The sequence below is a fragment of the Hippoglossus stenolepis genome, chromosome 24, assembly GCF_022539355.2.
Source record: "Hippoglossus stenolepis isolate QCI-W04-F060 chromosome 24, HSTE1.2, whole genome shotgun sequence".
NCBI lineage: Eukaryota > Metazoa > Chordata > Actinopteri > Pleuronectiformes > Pleuronectidae > Hippoglossus > Hippoglossus stenolepis.
The window spans coordinates 1942369-1968715 of NC_061506.1; the positions used below are offsets into that span (position 1 = coordinate 1942369).

At 43.4% G+C, this 26347-nt stretch overlaps 2 protein-coding genes across 7 annotated transcripts; both read right to left on the minus strand.

Moving 5' to 3' along the window:
* Positions 1-2024: 2024 nt before the first annotated feature.
* LOC118103268 (leucine-rich repeat-containing protein 3) lies at positions 2025-3172 on the minus strand. Its single transcript, XM_047339040.1, has 2 exons — positions 3004-3172; positions 2025-2881 (listed from the first exon to the last, which is right to left on the minus strand). Exon 2 carries the CDS (start codon positions 2808-2810, stop codon positions 2025-2027), a length of 786 nt encoding a protein of 261 aa, XP_047194996.1. The 5' UTR covers positions 2811-2881; positions 3004-3172.
* Positions 3173-6064: 2892 nt separating this feature from the next.
* LOC118103262 (poly(rC)-binding protein 3) lies at positions 6065-23321 on the minus strand. Of its 6 annotated transcripts, none has more exons than XM_035150000.2 (13): positions 23045-23320; positions 16584-16753; positions 16426-16449; positions 16296-16328; positions 16081-16197; positions 15405-15536; positions 15157-15285; positions 13551-13694; positions 11895-11936; positions 10896-10974; positions 10316-10374; positions 9431-9600; positions 6065-9225 (listed from the first exon to the last, which is right to left on the minus strand). In XM_035150000.2, exons 2-13 carry the CDS (start codon positions 16656-16658, stop codon positions 9171-9173), a joined length of 1059 nt encoding a protein of 352 aa, XP_035005891.1. In that variant the 5' UTR covers positions 16659-16753; positions 23045-23320; the 3' UTR covers positions 6065-9170. The 6 variants fall into 6 exon arrangements, with proteins under 6 accessions (XP_035005891.1, XP_035005894.1, XP_035005892.1 ...); XM_035150003.2 differs by having other exon boundaries at positions 10316-10371; positions 10896-10971; positions 23045-23319; XM_035150001.2 differs by having other exon boundaries at positions 10896-10971; positions 23045-23319.
* Between the last annotated feature and the right edge of the window lie 3026 nt (positions 23322-26347).

The window sequence follows — 26347 nt, forward strand, 5'->3', positions numbered from 1 at the left end:
GAGAAATGCTAAATCTCCTCAAACAAGTTTTTATCCCACCTTTTCGTAGCAGGAAAATTCAGATCATAAATCACTGACACGGTGATGGGTCGGAGTACGAAGACTGAATAATACAACATTAATAAACCAACACATTTGAGGAGAATGTACAGACTTGGACGGAGGAGGAGATCAGTGGCACCGTGAATCACTCAGCTGAGCGTTTAGCTGAAGAAGCTGAGAGGTGATGATGACAGTGACGTGCTGGAGCGCCGCCCGGGTGGCGAGATGTAGCTGAAAGTGGCGCTCTGGACTCGGACGCAGGGAGACACGCTGACCTCAACTGTATCCGACTAATTAATGACACTCGGCTCGTTATGATGAACGCTACAGAGCCTCGGGACTCGTAAGACAAAGTGTTATTGATGTTGTGACCGTTTGACAGGAGTGAAACTGCAGGTGAAGTTTTTTTGAGAGACGTCAAGGTCAGTTTCAGATATCGCACAAAAATATGACGAGCACAGGTTTGTCACACGCGATTTTGTAGCATTGAGAGAGAAAAGAAATGAATCGAGTCATTCACGTGATTTTATAAATGGACTCGGTGTGAGACGCTAAATCGAACGAGCCTCTTTAGATTTATGTATAAGCAGGATGGAACTATTTCTGGGCTGCAGGACACATATTAATATTCTGCCTAAATCCAGATCTATGCAGCTGAAGATATATGACTTCGATATCTGGAGCTGTGGGTGTTATTTATAATAATAGGAAGAACTGGAGCAGATGACTTGATGCAGATGTTTTTTGGTTAAAATAAAAGTTATTTATTGTGGAGGTGAAAAAGCGTGTGACATAAACATCGTTCAAGAAACAATGAAGAGACAGAAAAGAGCAGCAATGACATCAGACCTGTTGGACTGATGAGGAAGCTTTAATGTTAGTGAATTAAATACATGAAACAAACATATATTCCATCGTGTTTTAGATTTAACATTACCAGAATAAGACTTTTAGTTTATTTACCAAGGATGGTAAATAAACTAAAAGTGTCAAGAATTTGATTCCTGGCGGCAATTCCACCTTAAATGTGAGATGTAGGAGAAGCAGAACATCAAATCCTTTATCGGTTATAAAACATAGAAAGTCTTTACATTAAGAAGGACACAGGGAATTTAACAGATAACTTATCTAAAATTTACTTTTCCTTCTCTGCTACTCTGCTACTGGCGAGAAATGACTATTTTCAAATACATCGTAAAGCTTTACGCTAATAAATCTACTTAATATTTAGAAGTGATATTTCTGCAGACCCTGTCCTGAGATGATGCCTGGACGCCGGCCAAGCTTTTATCCTTACGGGGGAACGCCTCACGCCCTCCTGCTTGGCGCCCTGACAGCAGCCGGGCAGCTGCTTCTGCTCCAGCTGCGATTCTGTAAGTTTCCTGTAGCTGGTTTCTGGAGGGAGGGAGGAAGTCGATGACATAACGTGCTCGACCAATCGGGAGTCGGCCTCATCTGTCAATCTTGACGTTTCACCGCTTTTTTATACCATCAAATAACTAATGAAACCAAACTTATCAGAAATACTGAGGATCTTTATTTACAGTCTATGATTAATACACCTAACCTTGTGTTTCTCCTGCTGCTAACTTCTTCCTGTGGGACTGATAAACTGAATCTTATCTGATCTCTACGACACTGAAGAGACTCTGTTCACTCTGTGCATAAATTCACACCTTAAAGATTCAGCTTAGAGATAACGGAAACTAATTGAGATGCTGAGGCTGTTTTTCCTGCTCGTCACCTGTTCAGCAACTTTTTAACAAGTTTAAAAGTTTCATTTAGCAGCTTTTAAAGATTCTGCTGCTACTTTTAATCCACAGCTTGATGATGATGCGTCTCTGTGCCTTGTGCTGCATATATCACAGCGGTTTTATCACTTGCTTCAAAGCTGTTATCACTGTTCCTTATATGCTGGAAACATATTCATCGGTGCACGTTCATCTGTATTCATCGGTTCAGCTGGTCCTTTCAAACCCACTCTAGAGCACACTGCTGGCCGTGTCGTAGTCCTTGCTGACGTGCGAGGTGCTGGGCAGCGACTTTAAATACTCCATGTGCCTCCTGGCGTCCTCCTGGTTGTGTTTGATGTAGTAAATGATGTACGCCGTCACCATAGAGAACCAGCAGAACATGGCCACAAACATGGCCACGTCTGTCGTCTTGTGGTGGAAGTTGCAAAAGTTGATCCCCGAGTCCAGGACCTGGATCACCGGTTGTCCCACGTACTCCTCCTGCACCGACGTGTAGCAGCTGACCTCGTTGATGGTCTCGGGGTCCAGCCTCAGCTCCCTCAGCACCTCCTGCAAAGAGCACTCGCAGTGCCAGGGGTTGTGGGAGAGGCGGATGCGAGCGTGGAGCTTGGCGAACGTGTCCTTCGGGAGGCTGCTGAGGTGGTTGTTTGAAAGATCCAAGCTCCGCAGGCCTTCTGAAATCCCCTGGAAGGCGCCGGCCTCCACGCTCTCGATGGCGTTGTGAGATAAGTCCAGCTCCCTGAGGCGGCGGAGGTCTATGAACGCCTCCTTTGTGACGTGTTTGATGCGGTTGGACGAAAGCAAGAGGACAACAGTGTCATGGGGCAAGTTCGGCGGGATGCTCTCCAGGTTGCGCGAGGTGCACTGCACCACCACGCCGTTTCTCTCCGTGCAGTGACAGGTCTTAGGGCAGGCAGACGCAGGCATGACGGACGACAGGAGGCACAGTGTGCCCACTAGAGAAGCACAGGAAGGAGGTTTTACGGATGAACTGCACCATCGAGAGGCCCCCATTAGCGGGCGGTCACACCGAAGTCATAATGTCTCCAGGGTTGTAGAGCTCGTCCTGGTTGATTCAAAGAAACCTGTGATGGATAATAAGATGCAAAGAGAAAAGGTGAGATAAAGAAAATGTCAAGTGTTCACGAAAGGTTTCTCATATTCAGCAATTTCTTTGTTTTTGATTTTGAAGAATAATTCTTCTCACCTCGTCGTTTTTATGTCGTCAGTTTTCCGGTGCCATCGTGGACAAAACACCTATTGAGACAAATTTCTCCTCCTCAGACTCCGTCCTCCTCTGAGGGGAAGGTAGTGAAGTTCAGCATTATCATAACAATGGCACGTTTCTATGGTTTGGCTCCGTTCACGGAAGATCCCCCCCCCTGAGAGAAAATGACGGAGCGTTAAACAAGGTGCGGGCTCATCAATATGCAGCAGATGAACTTTGAAAACAGCGATTTGTGATTAAATAGAATGAAAAGTCAGACGAGCGGTGATGTGTGTGCGAGCGGTGAAGGTCAGGATGTACATTTAAACGAGTACAGGACACGATGCGTTTTTCTGCGAGATAATAACGCACAGAACAGCTGATGAGCATCTTTTGATAAAGACAATTAATGTCAGAGGAGTTGCTCTGAATCACTTATTGATTTCCCCTTAAGTCAGAGTCCGAGAATTATATTTATATTCATCAGATAAAAACTTCATCGGTGCAGGAATATGATAGAAAAAGTATTGGAGGTGCAAAAAGACCCAGAACTATAGACAATATGAGTCCTATTGAGAATATTATAGGGGCACGATAAAGAAAACAGGATATTTTAATTGTAAATCTACTTATTTTATAATAAAGGAGATAAAATCATTGGTGTTTAAACCCAAAATTATATTTCTTATTCTTCTGTGACATTTTCTAGGACTTGTTTTGGCAAGATGTCACTTTGCACTAAAACCCAAATGTTAGTGAATAATTATTCTCAGCAAGAATCAACAGATTAATTGATGATGAAAATTAATATTTGCAGCCCTAGAAACACTATAAACAAGCTAAAGATGCTAAGGAAAATGATTTTAATATAATTTAAGGTATAAGTTCTCAGTGGAACGTCAATAATTGTGTAAATTATAACATACAGTATCTTTGTAGTCATATATATTCATATCATCTGTGTGCACATGCGGCTCAACCCCCTCCTGGAAACAATAAGAATAAGAGAAGTGAGAGTATATTGTTATTAGAGTCGGCACCTACCTCCAAGCTTCACTCCGTCCGCCTCAGATAAGCTTCCACAGTCTCAGGGGAGATTCTTCTGTTCCACCTGACATCCAGGAATAAAATGAGCAGAGACAAGAAGAAGAAGAAATTCATCCTTCATTCTTCTGCAAATAAATAAACACACGTCTCCGGTGAAACGGAGAGAAAGCAGCCGGTTCAGGAGCCGGCGTCCAACACTTTAACGTCAGCTTACGAGCTCCTGTCAGTGCAGCTCTGCAGCAGAGTGTGTGTGTGTGTGTGTGTGTGTGCGTGTGCAGACAGTCTCATTGCTCGCTCTCATCACTGCCAGTCCTGCCAGAAGCTTCACCTCCGACTCAAACTCTTATTCAGCACAAACTTTATCGTCGTTTTCATACTCGGTCAATAATGAAATGTAACTAATCGAACTAAATGAGAAACCTTTTGAGAAAAGTTTGGTCCTTTACCAACTTGGGACGTTTCTGATATTTACTGGACTAAATAATTGATTGATTTCTTCAGAAAAATATATTTGAATTAATTTCTGCGACTGACCTTTTGTGTGGTTTACTTATCATCTGCTCATATTACTGCACCCACTGATGTATCAAATTTAAATTTCATGCTCACTTGCATCCATAAATGACATCTGAGCGTCTTGTGAAGGTTTTAGGACGTCTCCTCCACCTTTGCACATTTAATTTAAATCATCTCTTTATTCCTGTCTCTGTTCGTTTGATGCAGACGAAAGGAAATGAAACTATGACTTGCAAACGCAAAAACTTTTCATCAAAAAGCACTTAAGTTAAAGAATGTGTAACGTGTCCAGTAAACTCCCATGATCCCACGCTGCTTCACGATGTCATCAACTAGGTCTTTTGTTATTGTTTTGATTGAGAGACCCCTAGTGGCCGAAGTTGCATATTAAACGTTTAAATAGATTTTATTGACTAGTCAAGCATTTCCATTTGCTTTATTGTGATGGTTTTCAAAAATCACACTCAGCGATTCTGTCCCCTCTGCGTCCTCTTCCTGGTTTTCACCTCAGACGACTTTGTGAAGTCTTCCTCTGAAAGTCGCCCCACAGTACAAACCGACCTCTCTGAAGCCGGAGCGCACTTCGCTTCCGAATGCTTTCATTCACAAGCTCTGAGTGGAAAAGGAAGAAGGTCAGAATATCTGTGACTCACTACTTTTGAGACACTTGCAGCAACTTCTGGGATTTGCACGTCGTCTCCCTCGTGGACATCAGCCCTTTGCATTATACAGAAGGTTGTCTGTTTGCAGCTCGCGGCGATGCTGAGTGAGAGCATGGACCCACTCCAACTTTCCGTCCACGCCAGCACAAGGGCAGAGCCTTGCCTTCATGTTATGTGCGAGCCCAGTCGGACAAATCCTCATTGAGCCGTTATTGAGGGTAAATTGATTGAGGTGAGAACCGGCTGATGCACAGCGTAGACGTCCTCTTTGTTAAGGTCGAGCCTCAGAGCCGTCTGGGTTGTACTTTAGAATTACGTTGAAGAGGAAGTTTCTTTATTGTTAAAGATTGAGGAACATTCATGATATAATAGGGAACTTCACTGTGGCGATACTGTTTGTTTGCAACTTTACAAACTCCTTTAACTTCACTGCCTCCTCCGTCAGGCTCGCAGTGACAGCCCAATAAACTCTGACACACACTGCAAAGCTCTGCGCTGAATTCTAGTCAGCTAACCATTTATCAGCTCGTTGTCTCTCTAGGAAAAACTCCCCCTTGAATCTTGCCCTGAACCCAGGAACCAGCATTTGTCTTGTTGAAAGTGCGGCGCTCCCCTTCGCACCAGAATGAACCTATAGAACCTATGTTTTCAGCTTTAGAACCAACCTGGGAGCAGAACAACATATTTTACCCAAAGAACTCTAACAATCCTGTGTTGTCTCTGAACTTTTCACCTCCTTGATGCTCACAACTGCTCAGTTCAAGTCTTATTAGCAGAAATAAAGACAGTGGTCGTTTTCCGTGAGAAGCAGCAAAGAGAAACCAGAGCAAAACAAGTCACAGAAAGAAAAAATGAAACTTTATTTGTTTTTATACTTACCAACACTTTGAAATTAATACCTATGTAATTACTCACAACTAATATAGATCTGCACATAGCAAATAAATCAATTGAAAATAGTTACAAAGTTCTATCACTTTTTTTCCCCAAACTGCAATACACACAAAAAAGCTGAGAAAACAAAAAAAACATGTCTAGTCGTTCCTTTTTTTTCCTGCTGTTGCTGCCACATGGAAAGTTATAAAACAAAAATAAAATAAAATAAAAGCCCAGCAAGCTACACAGCTCTCATGTATCTATGCTAATAACTAAATAACTGAATAAATAATTGCACATTGCACCCTATTATTGCATTAGTTGCAGTTGGTTTGTATACTCAGGCGTTTCGCCTACACAAATGTAAATACGGTTTTCAAACACTGAGTAACACATGAATATTGATGTTATTGAAATCACATTGCCATCACTTACAATATTCCTGTTAGCAATCCAGTTCATATTATACAACGATGAATCTGTCAGGTGCATGTGCCGTGAAACCCGTCAGCGGCTGTTGATCATCCACGTTTTTCAGCAAACTCTCACATGCACCGTCAAAGTTGTATAGAAGCCATGATGCCCCTCGAGGATGTTCTTTGCTGTTACAGTTTTGGAGAACGACCTCTGAGGTTCCGGCGAACTGTTCCAAAGCTAAAAAGTTTGCCAGAAAACCCCTAATTTTAAGATTGTTGATTCGACAAACATTCCCATTGAAGTACAAGCTATGACGAGTCAAAAATAAAAAGAAACACAAATCCATAATATGAATGCTAGCACTACTATTTGAGTTCACATCGAAATGTAAGAATTATTGCAGAATAATCGCTGACTATGCACCGTTCAGTATACTGATACAGCATTTGGTCCATTTACATGATCACGTTTATGCCATCAAAGCCTTAAAAGACAAATTTGACATTTTGGACGAATTTCTTTTCCAGTTTTTACGCGAAGTTGAGTCAAAGCCGATTCGTGCTTTGACGAAAAAAGAGATGAGTCAGTTTTAAAAGATCTAATCGTCACTCCCCGTGTATCTCAAGTGTTTAGCGTACAGACATGAGTGTGGTACGGAATTGTCTCGTCCAACTCTCGATCTCCCAAAATGTCAAACTTCTCCTTTGGGCGCAGTGTAGGCTCCTGGAACTAAAACAAAAGAAGTGGCGTGTGTGTTGGAGAGTAGATAATGTGATTCGACAATAACATTCAACAGCTGTTTGTATGCGTCAACGCTGAATTGAGCTCAGCTGAAGCTCGTGAATGAGATGAGTCAAGCCGTCCAATATTATTTAGAGCATCGTCATGAGTAGAACACGCGTGGGATGGTTGAAACGCTGAATCGCACCGAATACCATCCACCCCCCCCTCCCTCTCAAATGAACCACACTACGACAAAACTAACTTAGCTTAAGTTTCATGATCGACAAAAAGTCATATGTGCATCACCACACCATAAATAAATACATGCTGGTTCTACTGAAAACCAGTGAAGCAGGAAACTGTCATCCAACCTGTCCTTTTTTAAAGAAAAACAATTTAAGTTGCTGACATAGTTGCGACAATAAAAAGACATTCAAACCTAAAGCGTCAAATCAACCGTGTGACAACGAAAAGAACATGACAAGATGAACAATCGTGAAAAAGAGACTGAGTGGTCACGTCCGCCCAGACCCCGTGGGTTCCCCCCCAATGAACCCCTGAACATTCCTTTGGCCCCAAAAATACCATTCGGCTTCGTCCAAACGTTCAGGCTGCTTCGCCGTGAGATTCGGCTTCTCTCCCTTGTTTTTTTTGGCTTTTCCCTCGAGAGCTTCCACGAGGACCGAGATCCTTATTTCTTTCTGTTTTGCAGGCAACCCAGAGAATAGCTCCCCGTTCACAAGGGAAGGAAGCTGAAAGGTTTGGACGCAACACTTGGTTTTTAAGTCCAACTAATTCCTCCCACATCAGAGGCAGTCCAGAGTAAAGTGTTGAATAGTCTATTGCATGAGCGCCGCGTAGTCGACTAATGTGCTAAGTCACAATAGTCCTCGTACAAAACAGATACAGTATAGTAATACGTTAGTAAACAATCATTTTAAATTTTCAGTCAGTGTTTACGCCACTGATTTTTCACTAATTCCCATTCATGCATCTATGTACTAATAATCGGTGTTGATAGAAGGAGGCTATGGCGGAAAGTTTTTCGTCTGGGCAGGGAGTAGGACTCGACGTGAGTGGCCAGAAATGCTGAAAAAGTTTGGGGAAAAGAACAAGGAGCACGAAGATATAATAATAACGTTTGAAGGAACGTGTACACTGAACAGGCTTCCTCAAATACACAATGATACGACACTGAACACATGCAATATAAGCAATAATGTAAATATAGGAGATGAACACGAGAAGGGAGGCTCTAGGAGTGATACCATTGGCTTAAAAGGGTCATGTGATGCAGCAAAGAGTCATGGGTAGAGATTGGATTCGTGAGTAGACAAAGATGCAAATTAGGACAAACGCAGAACAATCCAATTGTTTGTTTTTTTTTCCAAAATATATTATCAGAATTTGATAATTTGGCTACATCCCACCACACACTCTGCCGATAGCATCACTGAGCAGCTGTAATATGCAAATATCTACGTTTCTACAAAAAAAAAAAGTTCAATCTTTTTACGAGCACGTCTGATACTTTTAAATGTTCTATGACGCAGCACTGACAGAGAGAAAGAGTAAAAGCAAGAGATAGAAAAAGAAAGAAAAGAAAGATTAACACAAGTTGTTCCTAATAAACATTCAACATGCTTCAACAGTTCTCTAGAAAAAAAAACAAAAAAAACTAATCAACAGAGATTTTCTTTTTTGTAATTCTTTTTTTTAGTTTTTTTTAAAGATTTAATGTGGCTCTCTGAAATATAAGCGAGCACCGAACCCTCCCCGATGTATAAACAACTTTGAACCAGGGCGGGGAAGGTGGTCGGGTCTTTTTTTTCGGAGAGCCAGAGCCAGAGTCCGAAGGGCAGCATCAGGGTTGTCTGCGGTAGTCAGTCATTGGAAGGGGCCAAACGGAGGAGCCAGTCAGGGATCTCAGGATGTGGTCATGGAAGATGGGTCGTTCCACATGGCCGCCACGTCTCTGAACCTACAGGAGGAGATTGAAGCAGGAGAAATTAAACTTTAACGAACCCTAAAGCTGCGTTTATCACCCAGCTTCTCTTTCTGAAACTGTAAATGTGACCTGCAGTAATTGAGCCACAGCAAGTAAAGACGCAGAACCTCAAACTCGAGAGTTAGAGTCCTAATCTTTACAGGACCAGACTCTAACCACCGGTCCCCTGAGTGCTGACCTTGCGTTGATGAGGTACTGGGCCAGGCTGATGTTGGCGGGGGTCCCTGTGATGGTGATCTGGCGCTCCGATGACCCTTCCATGGCGTTAGCAATTTTGATCTGCGCCCCAGACATCTGACGGATCTCGTTGATTTTGGTTCCCTGGCGTCCGATTATGCAGCCTATTAGCTGGGAAGAAAATGGGGGTTGGACTTAGGATGACCAGAGCACGAGACGGACACAGATGCAAACATTGTGACGTTTTCGCATGTGAGCAACGACCAGTCATCCTCAGCTTTTCTGTTTTTAACTTTTTCTTGGGCCCAACAAGTCTTTTCTATTTAGGACATTCACTTTACACAGCCCACTGCCTTTGGCTGTGCTACATCTCCGCCGTGGAGAAGGAATCTCAGTAGCTGATCTGCTGTCACGTTGTGTTTGTGGAAACTTCAACAGGAAGAAACGTTGAAAGATAATCAGCCACAGTTTTTTGACATTGTGGGCCAACATTTGTGAATTTGGGGTTTGATCGCAGTTAGTTCCTGACAAGTGTAACTTCTTCATTTTCTGGTACGAGGACACATTTGCCGATTCTTCTAAATATGGACTTTGGTTGCTGTTGTTCTTGCAATCTCAAAATATTCTTCTCTGCTATTTGACGTATCTTTAATTTAGACTTTATGCTTGTTTGTACCTTTCTAGTCATTTTTGCATTCTCATGTGAAAGCTAACCCTTTGTAAAAAGAATATTATGTGGATATATAAACTGTTCTTTGAATTAAGGGGGGAAATATTCATAAAAAGAGAAAGAATCTCTGTAAATCTCAGCAAATTGAAAGATCCAAACAAAACCCTTATCGTAGTCACAAGCGGATATTGTGCACGTGATGACAAATGTACTCACATCATTGGGAATGGTGAGTTCATGAGTACTGGCCTGGTTACTGGCATCCAGACCTGCTGCTGGGATCAGACAGGAATCAGACAGGAAAGAGAGGAGGGAAGGAAATAGAGTTTGGCACATTTAGGGAGTGAATAACAATGATGAAGTTCGCTCCTGGAGGCTTTTCATTCCCTGGCTATTGACCGGCAGCTCTGGCTCAGCCCTGAGCAGAGCCTACATTCACTCACTGTATAAAATAACTGTCACCTGACAATGTGAATTCTACTCTGGATGAAAAGAAGCAACAACACTCTGAGGCTATTGAATCGTTGAAAGAAAAGGATGCTCAGGGAAAAGCAAAGAACATAAGAACCCTCAACATCAACACGAGCAGACCACCAGCAGGCCATGTCAATGGCAGTGCACCACAGAGACCGTTAGGAGGAGAACGACAGGAAGAAGAAGAAGAAAGAGAAAGGACAGAGACAGGAAGAGAAAGAGAAAGAGAAGAAAAGGAGGAAGAGATTGTGTTTGTCTCTACAGGTAAAAACGAGAGAAGGAGCTTTGGTAAAAAAGGGTCGTCGTGTAGGTGGGTACGTACCGGGGAAGGCAGGGGTGGTCTGTCCGAGGGGGGTAAAGGGGGTTTGCTGCATAGCCAACTGGTGGAGCTTGCTCAACTGCTGAGGGGGGGAGGAGGAGGACAGCAGTGCTATGAGGTCATCGTTAAAAACACACTCACGCACACGCTGACACAGACACGCACACACAGCTCTGTCCGAAATGCTACAAGAGTAAAAAGAGGATTCTGAGGAGAAGTAACAACACAGACAGGTGAAGGACGGAGAGAGAGACAGAGAGAGAGAGAGGGAGAGAGAGACAGAGAGAGAGAGAGAGGGAGAGAGAGAGAGAAGAAGAGGAGAAGCTCATGAAGGACTTGGCCTGATGCTGGGATGATGCTGGAGAAGACTGTGTCCTGCAAGCCCCGCCCACCTTAGTTACTGTTAAGCCTTCCATCAATCGTCCCATTGTAGAACCAGGGCCCTCCATATTTAAACTGATTAATTAATAGCTATTGAAATTGACCGTGCATGTACCATATTCCTGATTATTCCAAAACATATATACTTTTAGAATCTAAGTATCTATGTAGACTTACAATTAAAGTAGACTTACACTTTGATTAAAGTAGGCTTAAGGCTTTTGTCCAATTAGTAAACTCTGCGAGATGCAACAGCAACGGCAGCTTTTTAAATCGATTTCTTCAGTTCTTTCATTGTTTGTCTTCTGGTTCTGATCTTGAATGAAATGCTTTGTGTCGACTGACATTTAAAAAAAACCAATTAAAAGTGTTGTTGTGATAAAGTTTCAAGCAAATTCCCAGGAAAGCAGCAGCCACCAGGCCAAGCCCTTTGAGGTTCAGTGCCGAGAAGAGGGCTGGGAGGCAAGAGTCAGAAAAGATAGAGGATTTACATGTCAGAAAAAATAAAGAGGTATTAATATTAACAATTAATATTAATAAGGGTGGAGAGAGAGTAAGAAGAGTCTGCAACTCAGAGAGAGAGGTTTGCAGCGTGGACTGCCTCGTGGGGTTAGCACTCACGTCAGGATGAGGGATGGCGTACTGTCCTTGAATGGTATAAGCCTGTAAACACGAGAAGAAGAGGTTATTGTCACGTTCTCATCTCATCAGGACAAGCACATAAATACTGACTTTTAATTAAACACGTTAAATATTAAATATGTAAAGAAATAAGGCAAAAAAACTAAATGTAATTAAATAAATGACTTTTCTACAACTCTTTATTTACACTATATTTTTTACACATTACAATAAATTCATGCAGCAAACACTCCTGTCATGTTCTCGTTCTATTCATCAATCAGATCCAGTTGAACTAAATCAATAAGGGACAACGCAGACAGTGGGGAAGTGTGGGGGGGGAGGGAGGGAGCGGCCCTGAGAGGAGTAATGTGATTTGACCTGTGCTTCATTGAGGCCACAGACATCACAACTGAGCGAAGTTTTTATACTCAATTAGTTTATTATCAAGTTATTTATTGCGTTTCCGATTTTTTTTATTTACTGCTCTTCTCTGTCTTCTATATTTTAAAGCATTGAACTAAATATGATAATTTAAATTCTTACTTAAGTAAGAAAAACAGAATAGAATATAAATACAATAGAATAAAATGAAAGTTGTTAATTGAGGGTGAATATGAGAGGAAAGCAGCTGATTGAACAGGATCTGAAGCAGCTAGTTCATTAATTGATTAATCAATCAGCGATCATTTGAATAATAATCATGTTCCTATTTCTACTGTCGCCTGTAATTAACATCCAGGCCGCTAGATGTCTCTACTGAGTATTTATTGTTGCAGCGCACCTGGTTCACTCACCTGTCCTCAAACAGCCAATCAGTGGCCTGCTCTCTGCTCATGTTTACTTCCGTTTCTCTGCGCTCTGTGTGTTTATATGATTTTAACACAACACAACTACCGTGTTGTTTCTACCCACACTCTATGTAAGTGTATATAACTTTATATACACACTATGTTTCTGCCTGTGTTTCCACATCAACACAGTTCATTCCTGTTCAGTTTGCAAACAGTTTGACTCTTAAACTAACGCAATTAATTAATTAATATAAGTAGGAATGAATGCAAAAGGCCAATCGGAGGTTAATTTATCAGTTTATAGTGTTTTTAGTCCATTTGCATTGAGTCTCTGATAGTTTTTATTGTTTTAATTTCTACTTTTAATATTGATCACACAAAATTCTGTTATTTAAGCAGCAGAGAACATGTGAAAGAATAAAATAATTTAACAATCAGCAATTTAATGGAGATACTGAACTATAGAGCTGAAGTAATTCATCTATCAGGTAAGATAGGACACTTTATTAAAGCCAGGTCACCTGTGTTTACATTACAAACTGTGTGTGAACTGTGATAAAAGTAATAAATGTTTCTGCAGTATTTTTCATAACTAACATAAGGTTGTTTTTGTCTGTTTAGGTTGAACATGGAAGATCACGAGCATCCTTCCACCTCTTCTCATAATTAAAAGGTAAGTTGGCCAAGTTTCCATTTCTCCCTCCTTGTGTTTTATCTCAGTTCTGCTGTGAGTGGCTGGGGGGGGTGATGGGCGACAGTGAGGGGCACAGTAAACAGCAGTGATGGGTTCATGCTAGTCGGGGGGGGCAGTGGGGAGTGAGGAAAGGGGGGAGAAGTGAGTAAAACCTGGTGTGACACTAACAGGCAGTGGCTGGTGCTGCAGTAAGAGGCTGAGGTTGGCTGTGGACGCCCCCAGTGGGTCTGCTCTTACCTGGCCACCTGAAAAAATGACAGGGGTGGAGGCAGGCTTGGGGCGGTAGGGGATGGTGGCACCTTTCGGTGGGGACTGAGGAGAGCAGAGGAGGGTAGAAGAAGGAGTGAGACGTGGAGAGAGTGTTAGAGCAAGAGAGAAAGAAGGGAGGGCACAGAAAGAGAGAGAGAAAGACGTTGCATTAAGTGAGACCAGAGGGACAGTGCCTCGGGGAAGACGGCCAACAGAAGTGCTCTTCACCGTGTGTGCATGCTGACGTAAAAAACTCCAAATCAGTGCACGACTAAACGCAGATTTACCTGGAACACCACTTTCAACTGGATAATGATGACTCAACATACTGATTCTGAGATATCGGGTCCACATTCTAGAGACTTACACTCAGGTCACATATCTCCTAGTATCCACGGTTGGTGCCATCGTGACGGCCCAATGGAGAACGGGCTGCGCAGATAGTTCAAATTAATGGTGCGAGAAAAAGAGAGACAACTAGAGAGAGCGTGCAGCCCAGAGATCAGAAGCATTATCCTGAGGGTGACATGTATCTGCGAGGGAGTGGATTCAGTTTGCAGTGAAGGAGTCAGGGAGGAAAACAGCAGCGCTCCAGAGTTAAAAACAGCCAAGTAAGCACCGGCTGTATTGATCTGCTGGGTGAGTTTTATTCACAGTCAGTGTCGGCCGAGGTTCTCCGGCACTAAGCCTCCCGCCGAGAGCAGCAGCCGTAACGCAGCCGCCACAGATCTGAGGCGAATCATCACATTCTTCAGCTTCTTTTAATACGTCCGCCGAGGAGGTTGTGTGTTCTCACCCCGTGATGAGATTCTTTAAAGGAGTTCCAACCCGGGGGCGATATCCAGGAATCTCCTAATCACTTTCTTTATCATTGTGAGAAGGTTTTTGACTTTTTCAGGATCTTGATGACGCTTAGTGTCCGTGTGGATCCAAATAAAACATTAGAGCCAAACGTAAGTGATGTGAGTTTAGAAATGAGGCTTGTTTTAATACAAGGGGACCGTTTGTTCTCTACTGAGACTCGTTCTAGTTCTGAATAACACGTCACCCAAAAAGATCAAATACACGAGCTGATGATTTTTCCCTCTGGAGTCGTCTTTGTTTCTTTGTTACTGCAGGAGAGTGTTTCCTCTTATTGATAAAAAATAACTTCCTCTGTGTGTGTTTAGGTGTCTGATGAAAGAAATGCGTCAAAAGTAATGATTGGCAAAATTCATACAATCAAACAAATGCACTAGAAGTGAAATTATAGTAAATAACAGCACATTTTACTACAGGACAGGTTTGGACACATCAGTTTAAACTGTTTTAAATATAATCCTTAAGATTTTCATATACTGAACCGCATTATTAATACATACAGCTGTTCAATGCATTTCTTCTCTTTGTAATACGATAACAATATGATATCCTCACTATAAAGATAACAGCTTTATGAGGAGAGTTAGTATATCAGATTTATATCTTCTAATGTAATCCCTGTTAATACTGTTCCCTTGTTTATGTATCCCCCTCCATTCTGTACCTCCAGCATCACCACACAGATCTGCTTGACACACTGGATGATGGCCTCTGGGGCCCCGGAGATCGTCACCGCCCGCTCGGTGGAGTTGGGGAGCATGTCCCCTGCAACCTGCACCTGAGCCCCTGTGGACTGGAGGTGAGAAGGAAACAAAGATAAACAGACTTTAGATCGTTTAAATGCGACGTAAGAATATCACGATATCCTGGTTTTACGCTACAAAAGAAAACGTGTGCTTCTTTATTCTCTACCTCTCTCATTTCTTTGATTTTGGAGCCTCCCTTCCCGATGAGGGAGCCGCACTGGCTGGCCGGGACGACGAGCCTCAGGGTAACGGGCGGTTTACTGGTGGCTGGACTGTTGCTCATGGAATTGATTATATCCTGAGGGGGAGGAGTGGAAAAAACACAGGTTTCATCAGATATAGAGAATTCAAACGTAAAAGCAAAAAGTTCCTTATACAGCAACAATATAAATGCATAGTTTATTGTGTGTGTCCGCCCTTCTTAGCTCTGTCCCTCCACGTCTGGCCCGTACGCTCTCATCCCTGGCTCAGGTCTGCGTGTAGTGTTTTGACACTTTGGCTCGGTCGGGCAAATCAAAACACAGAACTGGCGCTCTTTCAAAAAGTGCTGCAAGGTTAGATCAGCACATTTCTGTCCTACATAACAAGGCCAAGCCTGCTTTGTATTCCATTTGGGTGTGAGTCAGAAAACCTGCTAAAGCACAGCTCTGGTGGAATTTAGGTGAGATCGTGTACCCGGATTTTTGCACAAAACACACGAGACGTTTTTTGAGATTCTTCCTTCGTTACAGGTCGAAATCGTCTGTTTCCTGCAGATAAAATACTAAAATGCAGGATTTACTTGTGGTTTTAAAAGTAAAGGATGTGAATTCTTCCTCCACCGCTGAGAAACACGTTACTACCTCCTCAAACTTGTAGGCGATCATGGCAAAGGCCTTGAAGATCGCGTCTGTCGGCCCGGTGATGGTGACTATCCGCTCAGGGCAGTTTCCCTCTGAGATGTTGATACGGGCTCCGCTCTGCAGAGCAAACACACAAAAAGATAAACCATGAACCACTAAGAGCTGTGATGAGTTTATAATTATTAGTAGAATATTTGGAGGAATGTTAAACTCACGTCTTCACGCATTTTCTTCACCGTTTCTCCTTTCTGAAAGAAAAGAAACCACATTGAGATGCTCGGTGTGTTTCCTCCAGGTGAAGATGATGGTTAACATGGTCTGTTTTGTCGTGTGGGTGATAAATACCTTTCCTATGATGCTTCCAACCTCCTGCACAAACACAACACAACATCGTCAGGTGAATTTCAGCCGCAGGGACCTTTAGAAATCAGCAGCTTTCTTTTGACAGATAATTATAGAAAGTTATAGACTAGGAAGGTGAGTTTAAGATGTTTTTTTATTACCTTTCCGTGCATCAGCAGCCGGATGGTGAGGGTCACATTCAGTCCACCCTCTGATTGGACCTTAATGGGCTCCATGTCGGGATTGGATGTGAAGGAATAAGGGGCGTGGTCACGTGAGAGAGGTTCAAGGGCCAACGCGAGTGGGATGGTGGAGTCAGCCAACCGGTCACCTGCCGGATTAAAACAGAAATAAATACATCTATGTGAAATTGCAAGGTAGCATAGAAGATCTTTGAATAGTTTAAATGTTAAATTTAATAGAATAATGACGTCACACATCTACTGCTGTCGTGAGAATTTACAGATAAAAGCCGTGTTCCCCTCGATGCCATTAAAATGTAGGTCAGCATATGTCTCTGCAGTCGAGAGTTATATTTATTTATATCCAGCCGGAGCGCCTCAAACTGACAGGTGAAGGGATGAGTCAGGCAGCGCTGCGTAGTGACCACTAGAGGGCGCTTCAGTCTGTAATCTGACTCTGACAGTGGGTGTTTATTAACATGAGGAGCAGTCACGTTAATCTGGTACATTTTTATTATTTATACATAATAAATGTTTATTTCTTTGCCTGTTTTTACCCCCTGATTTAGTCAATGGTTCCTGTGATGACAAAAATGATGATTAGCTTTTTAAATTATGCAGATTTAAAGCATATTATAATAAATATTACACATAAATGATAACATACAGATTTCTCATCATTTCTGCCATCAGGAGTTTCAAAGACGTTTGGTAAAAATAAGTAAATAAGCCCCTGAAAGATCATATGTGGAGAGAAAAGCTTCTGAAGCCGTTGACCTTGACTGAAGAGACTGATAATATCACCGTCGCTATGAGAAAATAGAAATTTATATACACAAACATATATTTTTTCTCCTCCCCTGTGCAATTGGTAGTTTTATTTATTTCTGATCGATAAGAGAAGAGTATTGATATGTGATTGTCACGACTGATAAAAGCAGATTTGATGTCAAATCAGATGTCTGACATGTTCAGTGGTGTAAGGACGATTATAAATAATGCTAAATTTATGAATATTCTCCTTTTCTGACACTTTAAGTCCTTTTTTACTTAAGTGTTCAAATGAATGTGAGGAGAAACAGTTTCAACTCCAAAAACTTGATGGACAAAGTCACTACAACATCCTGGGACGTAGTTTAGTCACTTGTTAAATAAAGTTTGTTGCTTTATACTTTTTTTAATTGAGTCTAACTTGCAGCTGATTTTAATGCTGAAATAATTTAAACCTGCAAATGAAGCAAGGAGAGTTTAAAAGGTGTAAAATGAACCTTGACTCGTTATTAAAACAGTTTCTGATTCATTCATTTCACCAGTTTTAAGCTCCAGTTCACGCTGAGAGCTGATCAGGTGTTTATGTTTTTCCAACTGGACCCGCACATATGTTAAAAAACAAATAATTTCTGGCCCCAGAAATCGCCCCGGCTCTAATCTACGCTGCATGCACGTCGGTGGGAGGCCAGCGGAGGTTCGACAGATAAGGACAGGGATTCTGTTGCCAGCTGTCTCTCCAATCTCCCAGAGGAGACCAGATTACATAAAAAGCCTTAATCCGGGTTTAAGACCCAAGCCAGCGGTGCAGGTCCTCTCCAGGGGCAGGGGGAGGGACTGAGGACGGGATTGGAGCTGACGCTGATGATGGATGGCACAGAATTCATCCTCCGTCAAGACGACCGAGTGAGGTTTCTGGGGGCAACGAAGTTCTTAAAGAAGTGACTTCAGAGCCAGGATTTATTTTTATATACGATCCCGGACTACATTTATATTTAGTGCGCGCTTTCCCCCGCTCGTGCACGATGATAAACTGCCCTTTAAATATATATTCATCCTTAAGGAGCCTCCCTTTGCCGTGATTAAGACTCTGGGATACTGCTGTGTAGATTTAGGTCAACAAAAACGAGCGTGTTGGACCTCAGAGACGAAGGAGGTCAGCGTTAAGAGCTGCGTTCTGAATCGTTGTCCTCCTAGACACGACTTTTGCTCATACATCCTGTAGCATAATAGAATTAGGTCAAGGCCCCGTGATTCATTTGCCCCGATGGGCTAAAACCTTCCAGCAGTTTTTTTTAGGGTCTGAATTTTTTAAAACAAAAATCTAAATTCTCCCGCCCCGTGTCCACTTGTACTGACGGCTTCAGACGTACTGCACGTGCATCGACTTTTGTGATTTCCCACTGATCGTCTCTTTGCTAATCAGGCAGGAAGTTGGCGATGGGGGCGAATGAGAAGCGCAGAGAGGGATAGCAGGGAATTTTTCATGACATCTGACGGGGAAAGTGGGTCACGCTCGGCGTTGCAGAGCTGCTAGCCTCCTCCTCTATGGCGGCTATTGAATTAATCACGCTTTACGCTCGGCTGGACAATGCAGTGCACAAAATGGCTCCCCCACCTACCCCTGCCCCCCCCGCCTCCCATCTCTCCCTGCGTCTGCTCGGCGCTCGCCACAGAAAAGACTCGTGCATTGCTCTTGAAGAACTTGAGGTCTCTTCCCTTTTTGTGCCATCCTCCCGCTTTATGTGCAGCTAACAATGAGAAGATGCTGCTGTTGTGCAGAAGCACTGGCGTGGAAATGATGGGAAAACACATCTGGACAAATGGAGGGAAAAGCGAATTTAAGTGCAGCTGTACGACACGTGAAAGTACATAACTTCAAACATGAGCACTGATCAGTGTTTAAAGGCATTTAGACTTAATTGAATGTTTTTATCTTCTTCTATGTCTTAACTCTGACAGGGAGACGGCCGAGGTGGCTCATTACAGCCGTGTGCATGTAAAAGTGGACGTCCCTCTCTGTTGACTCGGCCCTGAACTCCAGGTTGAGAGCGGCCGCACAGCTAAGTGTCAATCAACTCACTCCGACCCCTTTCACGTGGTCCACATCGCTCTGTCCGCTGTCGCTCGGGTCCGGAAAAGGGTTTAAAATCGTGAAAAACTGCGGCAAATATCAAAAAGGGAAGGATGTTGCTCCTACAGCAGGTTTTAAAAGAAGGATCAAATAATTTCTGCTTATTTAATTCAGTTTTAAAGTATTTTTAATGGACAAATCACTTCACATACTGGTACAAAAATGTATGAAATGATGGATAAAGTCCTTTTCACCTTCACCCTGTGTGTGATTCATGTATTTTATTCACATATATCACATTCAGGGAAGCATTTACTGCTACAAATGTTAGATATTTTATTCTGATGATCCCTTTTCTCAAGTCTGATTAAAGATTAAATGATTTCTTAACTCATGTGGGTAAATTTAGATGATTTTGAGAAGCAAAAACAAATGCAAAGCTTAAAACAATTAATAGAATCCATTATTCCAGCAGAAAACACTACAATTCTAAACCTAAGCCCCAAAAAGATATAGTCAAATGAAAGGAATATGACATTATGTAATACCAGACTAATGGAGTGTTTCCTGCAGGTTGCATGTGTCTAAAATCAGTGATCACAATCACACTGTTGTTGTGCAATCGTCACCCAGATAGAAAAAGAAAAGAGGGAAAGAGAGAGAGACGCGAAATCATGTAAAGAAAATCATTAAATGGACGTCTGGCACGTCTAATCTAAGCCAAAGCTCCTGTCATCTGTTCGTCCTAATCCACATATCTACAGATATGTCATTATGACGTTTTGATATAAAACCCTCCATCACCGTACAAGCAGAGCCTGAGCGGAAGCTGCAGAGGTTTGTGACGGGAGCTTCACCTCGGAGCTTTTAATGTGGCAGAAAAGGGAAATTAAAGCATCACAAGTAGTTTGAGTGAAATCTTGACATAATTAATACATTTATTGCTGTGAGAAAGTTAAATGTAAGGATGTGAAATGCGTGTCAGAGAATGTAGTTAACCGATTTTCTGGTTGCGATGGTTTTTCGGTCACAATGTGTGTAACGGCCGCGAGTGTTTGTGTGATGAGCGTGTTCGAAGTGAAGCTGACAAATACCACTCCTCTAAAACTAAACCTCTAAGTTTCCTGGTTTTCCATCCTGGTGTAGTTTTTGCCGGATCTTGCTAATAATCAAACACGGTTATAAATCCCCAAATAAGTTTATCTGTATTTCAGATGTTCAGGAAGGAGGCGTCCGAATCTTTTTTAGTTGAGTTATATTTGTTTTTATTTCTCCCTCTGTCTCTTATTTCTGTCTCAGTGCACGTTCATGTCCTGTTTTCCATAAATGCAAAGAAAGACAAGGTCAGTTTCAAGGTGAAGGAAGACGGCAAACTGTCCCGCTATGAAACAACCTCCATCTAAAGAAAGGGATCAATCATTTCACACTTTGTTTTCTGTAAATCTTCCATTATGGGCATTTTTTAAATCGTCCTCTCTGTTTCTCAGCCAGGAAAAGCTCCCGTGGAATAACTCCTAACCAATGAAAACATCCCCATTAATGTGAAACTAGACCAAACTGTACATGTTCGCCGTCTTTGAAGTATCACAGGAGGATTTCTTCCTCCTGTTATCAGGTTTATATTAATGAGGAAGAGTTGGGACTGCGTGTGTGTGTGTGTGCACGGCCGCTGATGTGCCGGTGAACGTCCTCCACCAAAAGGAAAAGGTTCACTTGTAACGCAGCCAATCCACGACTGGCCTGTGGTGCATGTTTGTGAGCGTGCATGTAGGGCAGCAGAGGGGGAGCACAGAGGGTGACCTGGATGATCCATATGTTTCCACAGGATCTCTTCTGCGTGGATGAGTCCTGCACGCTTCCAGGACCTTTTGGCCACTTTCTAGTCACATTTCCGGAGCAAAGCACCTCTCGCAGTCAAAGTTTGTGACTGGGGGAAGATACGGGAATGAACAATCTGAGGAGCAGGGGTGGGAGGGGGGGGAAAGGATGATGAATAATCGCTCCTGTCAGAAATAGAAACTGTCGGCAGATCACGCAGGGGAAATGGAGTTACTGAGTCTGGAGGTTTCCGCCCTCAGTTTACTGGTATATGAGCAGCTCTCGTCTCGTCTGGCGCAGGCTTTTGTTTGTACGTGGTGCGGCGGAGTGGGGGGGCTTCCACCCTATCGGCCTTCCTATGCGCCCGCTATGACAGTGCTCTCAAGAGCTGTCAGCCCACATCAGCAGCCCAGCATCCTGATCGCTCAGCCCCAATCACAATCAAAGCCCCGCGCGGCCACCACATCCTCACCACGAGCAGTCAAATCGGAGGAGGCGACGAGCGAAGACGACACGAGGGGCCAACTATCGCCAAGTGGCTTTAAAAGTACCTCGCAGAGAAGCGCACGTTCGCCCTCGCGTCGTCCAAACCGTGGGGGTTTGGGGAAGCGCAGGCACACCATGTTGTGCTGTGAATGCGGCGCTAAGAGCCGAGCGTTAAGTCGGCCATTTTAGATTTGCCACAATTTGTAATGTGAGATCACTGCTTGTCACAAAGTCATGGCTTCCATACGTGCAGCTTTCCAGCGAGCGGTCATGCAGAAACGGAACCAAGAGCGCTTCGCCTTTTTTTTTCCTGCGGTTTCGGCGAATTGCTACCGTCAAAACCTTTTTCTCACCGTTTTTTCCCTCTTTGCTCTATTTATAGTATCATCTCCTTCCGTGAGGATCACACGTTTAAATGCAAACAACACTTTCACTGATGATCCCACGAGATGTTTTACCCAAACAAAGGAGTTCATTGTCTGCGTGAATAAGTCAAATACGGCGTTTAAGCTTTTGAGCTAACGACGAATGGCATTTTTGGACTCTGACTAGCCGAGAATAAGGCCATCAGCAGTGCTAATATCGGCGTGACGATAATTGGAGTAACGACCACCGGGAGGAACTGGTTTGAATTCCACTGATTTTACGTTTTCCTTCCCACGGTGAAAACGCTCAGTGCAGCTTCGTGGCGTTAAACGTGTACAAGCAGCAGCTCTTCCACTTATCATCGGTTTCATTCTCGCCCGCATTCGCTGCTAATTCTGTAACAATAAAAACTCCTCGAGCTTAATCACCACCCGGGACAATGAACAGGCAAACAATGACAATCAACAGACCCAAGAAAAGCAAAATCGACTGACCAGAAAATTGACTATTCTCTGGGGGAAACCAAAATCCCTCCTCGCCGCATGCCGTCACCTAATTGGGACGCGCCGAGGGTAACTTCCCGAAAATGTTAACTTGATCTACTTCGAATAACTGAATTAGATAACGAGTCAATAAGTCGCGTCACGGGTCATTACGAGGATAGTGATTATTCTTGACTGCGGCGAAGTTTGGCGAGTTAATTAATTATTGATGCCGTTACCCGACTCGGCGTTGACCTGCATTTCGTACGAGTTTCGATGCGTTTTTTTTCCACAAGTACACAAGAGTCAGTTTGTCATTTTAATTTAAAAATAATAAATTCTGCATTTCAGTGCTTTAATTCTAGACAGAGATTCTACATCCCACCTTGGCCGAGTGTTTTTCAGAACGATTCTTCATAAGAGCCACAAAAAAAAAGAGAGTTTACCTTAATGTTGCACAGGACGCAGCCGACGATGACCACTTTCAGCGACGCAGGATTAAAAATCGCACAGAGCAAATAATTTTTTTTCCCCTCTTCCTTTTGCTCTGCCCAGGAGAAACGCTGCCGCCCTATTGGTCCGAGCCGCCAGGTCACATGAGCGACCACGGGAACACGTGACGCTCGTTGAAATTATATGATGAATCGAAAACGCACCGGCCTCCTCAGTGAGCGCAGGTTTTAATGTCGCTGCGGCGCGATGCTGTTTGCCATACTGTTTGGTGTCAAGTGTAAATAGGCCGTATGATGAGGGGCGTAATCTGGGTGACCATCGCCCACCGCCCCCCCAGTCGACCGCCTCCCCCCCCCCTTCCCCTCCACTGCAACAAAAGGGAGGCATGCCCACTGAGGCACACGGGCATCGTGGGGGCATGTCTGGGGATGAGGTGGCCTGAATCCGAACTGTAGCCCCCGGGGCACTCGTGTGTCCCAGGGGAGGGTCGAGCGCCCCCAAAATCCGGCGAGCTCTCGTCCTTGTCACTGCTGATGACAATGGACACGAAAGTAACTCTGCTTTCGTGTGCGAATGACGACTGACTTCTGTTAAAAACACACCGAGGTACAGATGTACGTGTGTTTCGTGGTGAAGGACGCACTCAGGTCAGTTGAGGAACTTTTCCGGGCTCGGTGCATCTCAAAGAAGTTAAACCAAACACACTTGTGCACACACACACACACACAGCTGTGCACAAACACACCACTGTGACATGCATATCCTCTCCATCCTCTCTGCTTTTTTAATCTGCTTCTGTGTGTGTTTGTGTGCGCCCGTGTGCGAGTGTGTACGTGCAGAATTACAGAGCTTTGGAGGCTTCCCATCCAGATTTTCCAATCCAGCACAAATCCAGCCCTCATGTCAGATGGGCAGTTGTGCAGAGCTTTAATCTGACATTATTAGGGTTTGACGGCAGCAGCAGCAGCAGCAGAACGTTGAAGGGAGCTGCCAGGGGAAAGCAAACAGTGGGGCTATGCTGTGTGGATTAGGGGCAACGCAGACAATGAAGGGACGTGTTTCACCTCATTGTCAATTGTTTTCGTTCAGCACAGATGCTCTCAGAGTAAAATCCAGTCTTCGTCCTGCACCAAATAAACCAAATATATAGGCTTTGTGTTGAGGCTTCCATGATGTTTGCACCTATGCAACACAAAATGGTTACCATGCCTTTACCCACCCACCCGACTGTTAAATGGCCCGTGGGATAAACTACAAATAGAGCATTAAATTTGCTCCACATTGACTCGTAAGAGGAAATTAGAGTCCGGTGTAAAACTGAGGGTCACGTCAAAATAGAATCTGTTTCATATTTGAGCGACATCCTCAAAACTCCAAAAACCAAGAGTGGTGGGAGCCCTGGATTAAAAAAAAAAAACAAACAAGTTTACATAACGTTCTTGTGTAATTGTCTGATCTTCATTAGTGCTCAATGCATTCAGAGCTCTGAGATTTAATCTGTCAAGTTATGTGACGCGTGGCTCGGAGGGCAATGATAAGTCGTCTAATAAAAAAACTGAAATCATAGATAATTCTCGACATATGAATTGACAGCATTTGACCCTTGTTTAAAGGGAAAAGGCTGAAAATTGAATCGTAGTCGTCGCTCAGTCCTGTTTAACGACGTCCTCCTTCGGGTCAAAGGTCAAAGTTCTCACCGGTGGGGGGCTCCTGATCAGCAGAGAGGAGGTGCAGTCTGGGAGTTTAGGACCAAGATGGCAGATTATTGGCACACTAGGGGCTGGGGCAGCTCCCATGGCCCCTATAAGTTGACTAACCCCCCCCCCCCCTCCGCCTGCTCATGCCCTCCAGCAAGGTGATGAACCCAGGCTGGTTCCCCCACCACCACCACTGATTACAACCCCGCCTCATACAGAGTTTGTCCTCATAGCCACCCATGTCTCCAATCAGGGTGCCGGGGTCCTAATGGAGGCAGAAGGGCGTGAAGGAGAGAGTGAGGGATTTCGCAGTGAGGGTCAATCGCTCTGATTGTTGATGAGAGGGGGTAACAAAAGGGGGCTGCGTCGAATAATAACCATGGAGGGGGCCCTGGTGGTGAAGGGGTGAAGGGATCTCTAGGTTTTTTTATTGAATTTCATATCATCCTCAGAAGTCTTGGAATCTAGAAAAATCAGCAAACGCGTAAAATATTAGGAGATAAACAGTATTTTTCAACTCATTCAGCAGATTAGAAGGGGACAAACAAAGGTGTTCTGCATTTAAAAGCGGGTCAGGCAAATAGAAGAGTGTTCATTTTGGCTCTGAGCTATTCCGGCCACACTCCCCTCCGCAATCAATGTGTTGTTTTCCACGTGTGACCGCGTGTAGCCTCTGACTGTCAGAAACCTGGAGCGTAGCCAGTCGGCTCACAGGGTGTCAGTCCCAACAAGCAATTTTAAAAAACAGTGGTTTTAACCTGTTTTGAGTCGTGTGCGTGAGGAAATCGTGTTTGGAGAATGTTCCGACTCCTGCTCCCTAATCCCAGAGGCGTCCGCTTCCAAAGTTAAGCTACAAATGTAAATAAATTCCACCTCCTGAATCCCAACAAAGCCCAAAATGCTGGTTATAGTCGCAGCCAGGGGAATAAAATCAGTCATATCACATATATGAGACGTTTCTGTGTTGATTGTTTGAGGTTTTGATCAAATTGGTGATTTATAATCGTTCTTTAATCCGTTTTTCCCTCTTTACTCAAGCGAATTGTGGAAAAACCTGTTTATATTTGACGACTTGTGTGTTTTTTCTTGACCCTCTTTTGTTAAGTCGATTTATTGTTGGATTTTTTTGTTCCTGCTCACGTTGCTATTTTTATCTTTTACAAAGCCCGAGGCCGCGAGTGTGATTAAGAGCCATTAAAATTCACTTGACTTTGACCACAGAAAATTAAAATTCTTACTCTGGGGCAGGATGTCAACGATGGATTTAACCCTCTGTGCTGTGAAAAATCATATTCACTACTTCCTCTCGACGCTCAGTCTGAAAAATACATCCCCTCATGAAAAGGAGATCTTGCTTTGCATCCCACTCACCCTGTAAAGAGCAGTAACATGTTTTCAGCAATATAATTCCTCATATTAGATGTAGATTCCCATTCTTGTTCGTTAACCTTCGCCAGTGTCTCCTCTGACATTTAAATTCAACACTTTGGGCACAAACCTGCTGCTGCTGCTGCTCATTATTCCATATTCAACAGATAAGTGACGAATAAAAAGATTAGAAGTAACAGACAGACGAATAAAAGACGAGATAGGACAGCG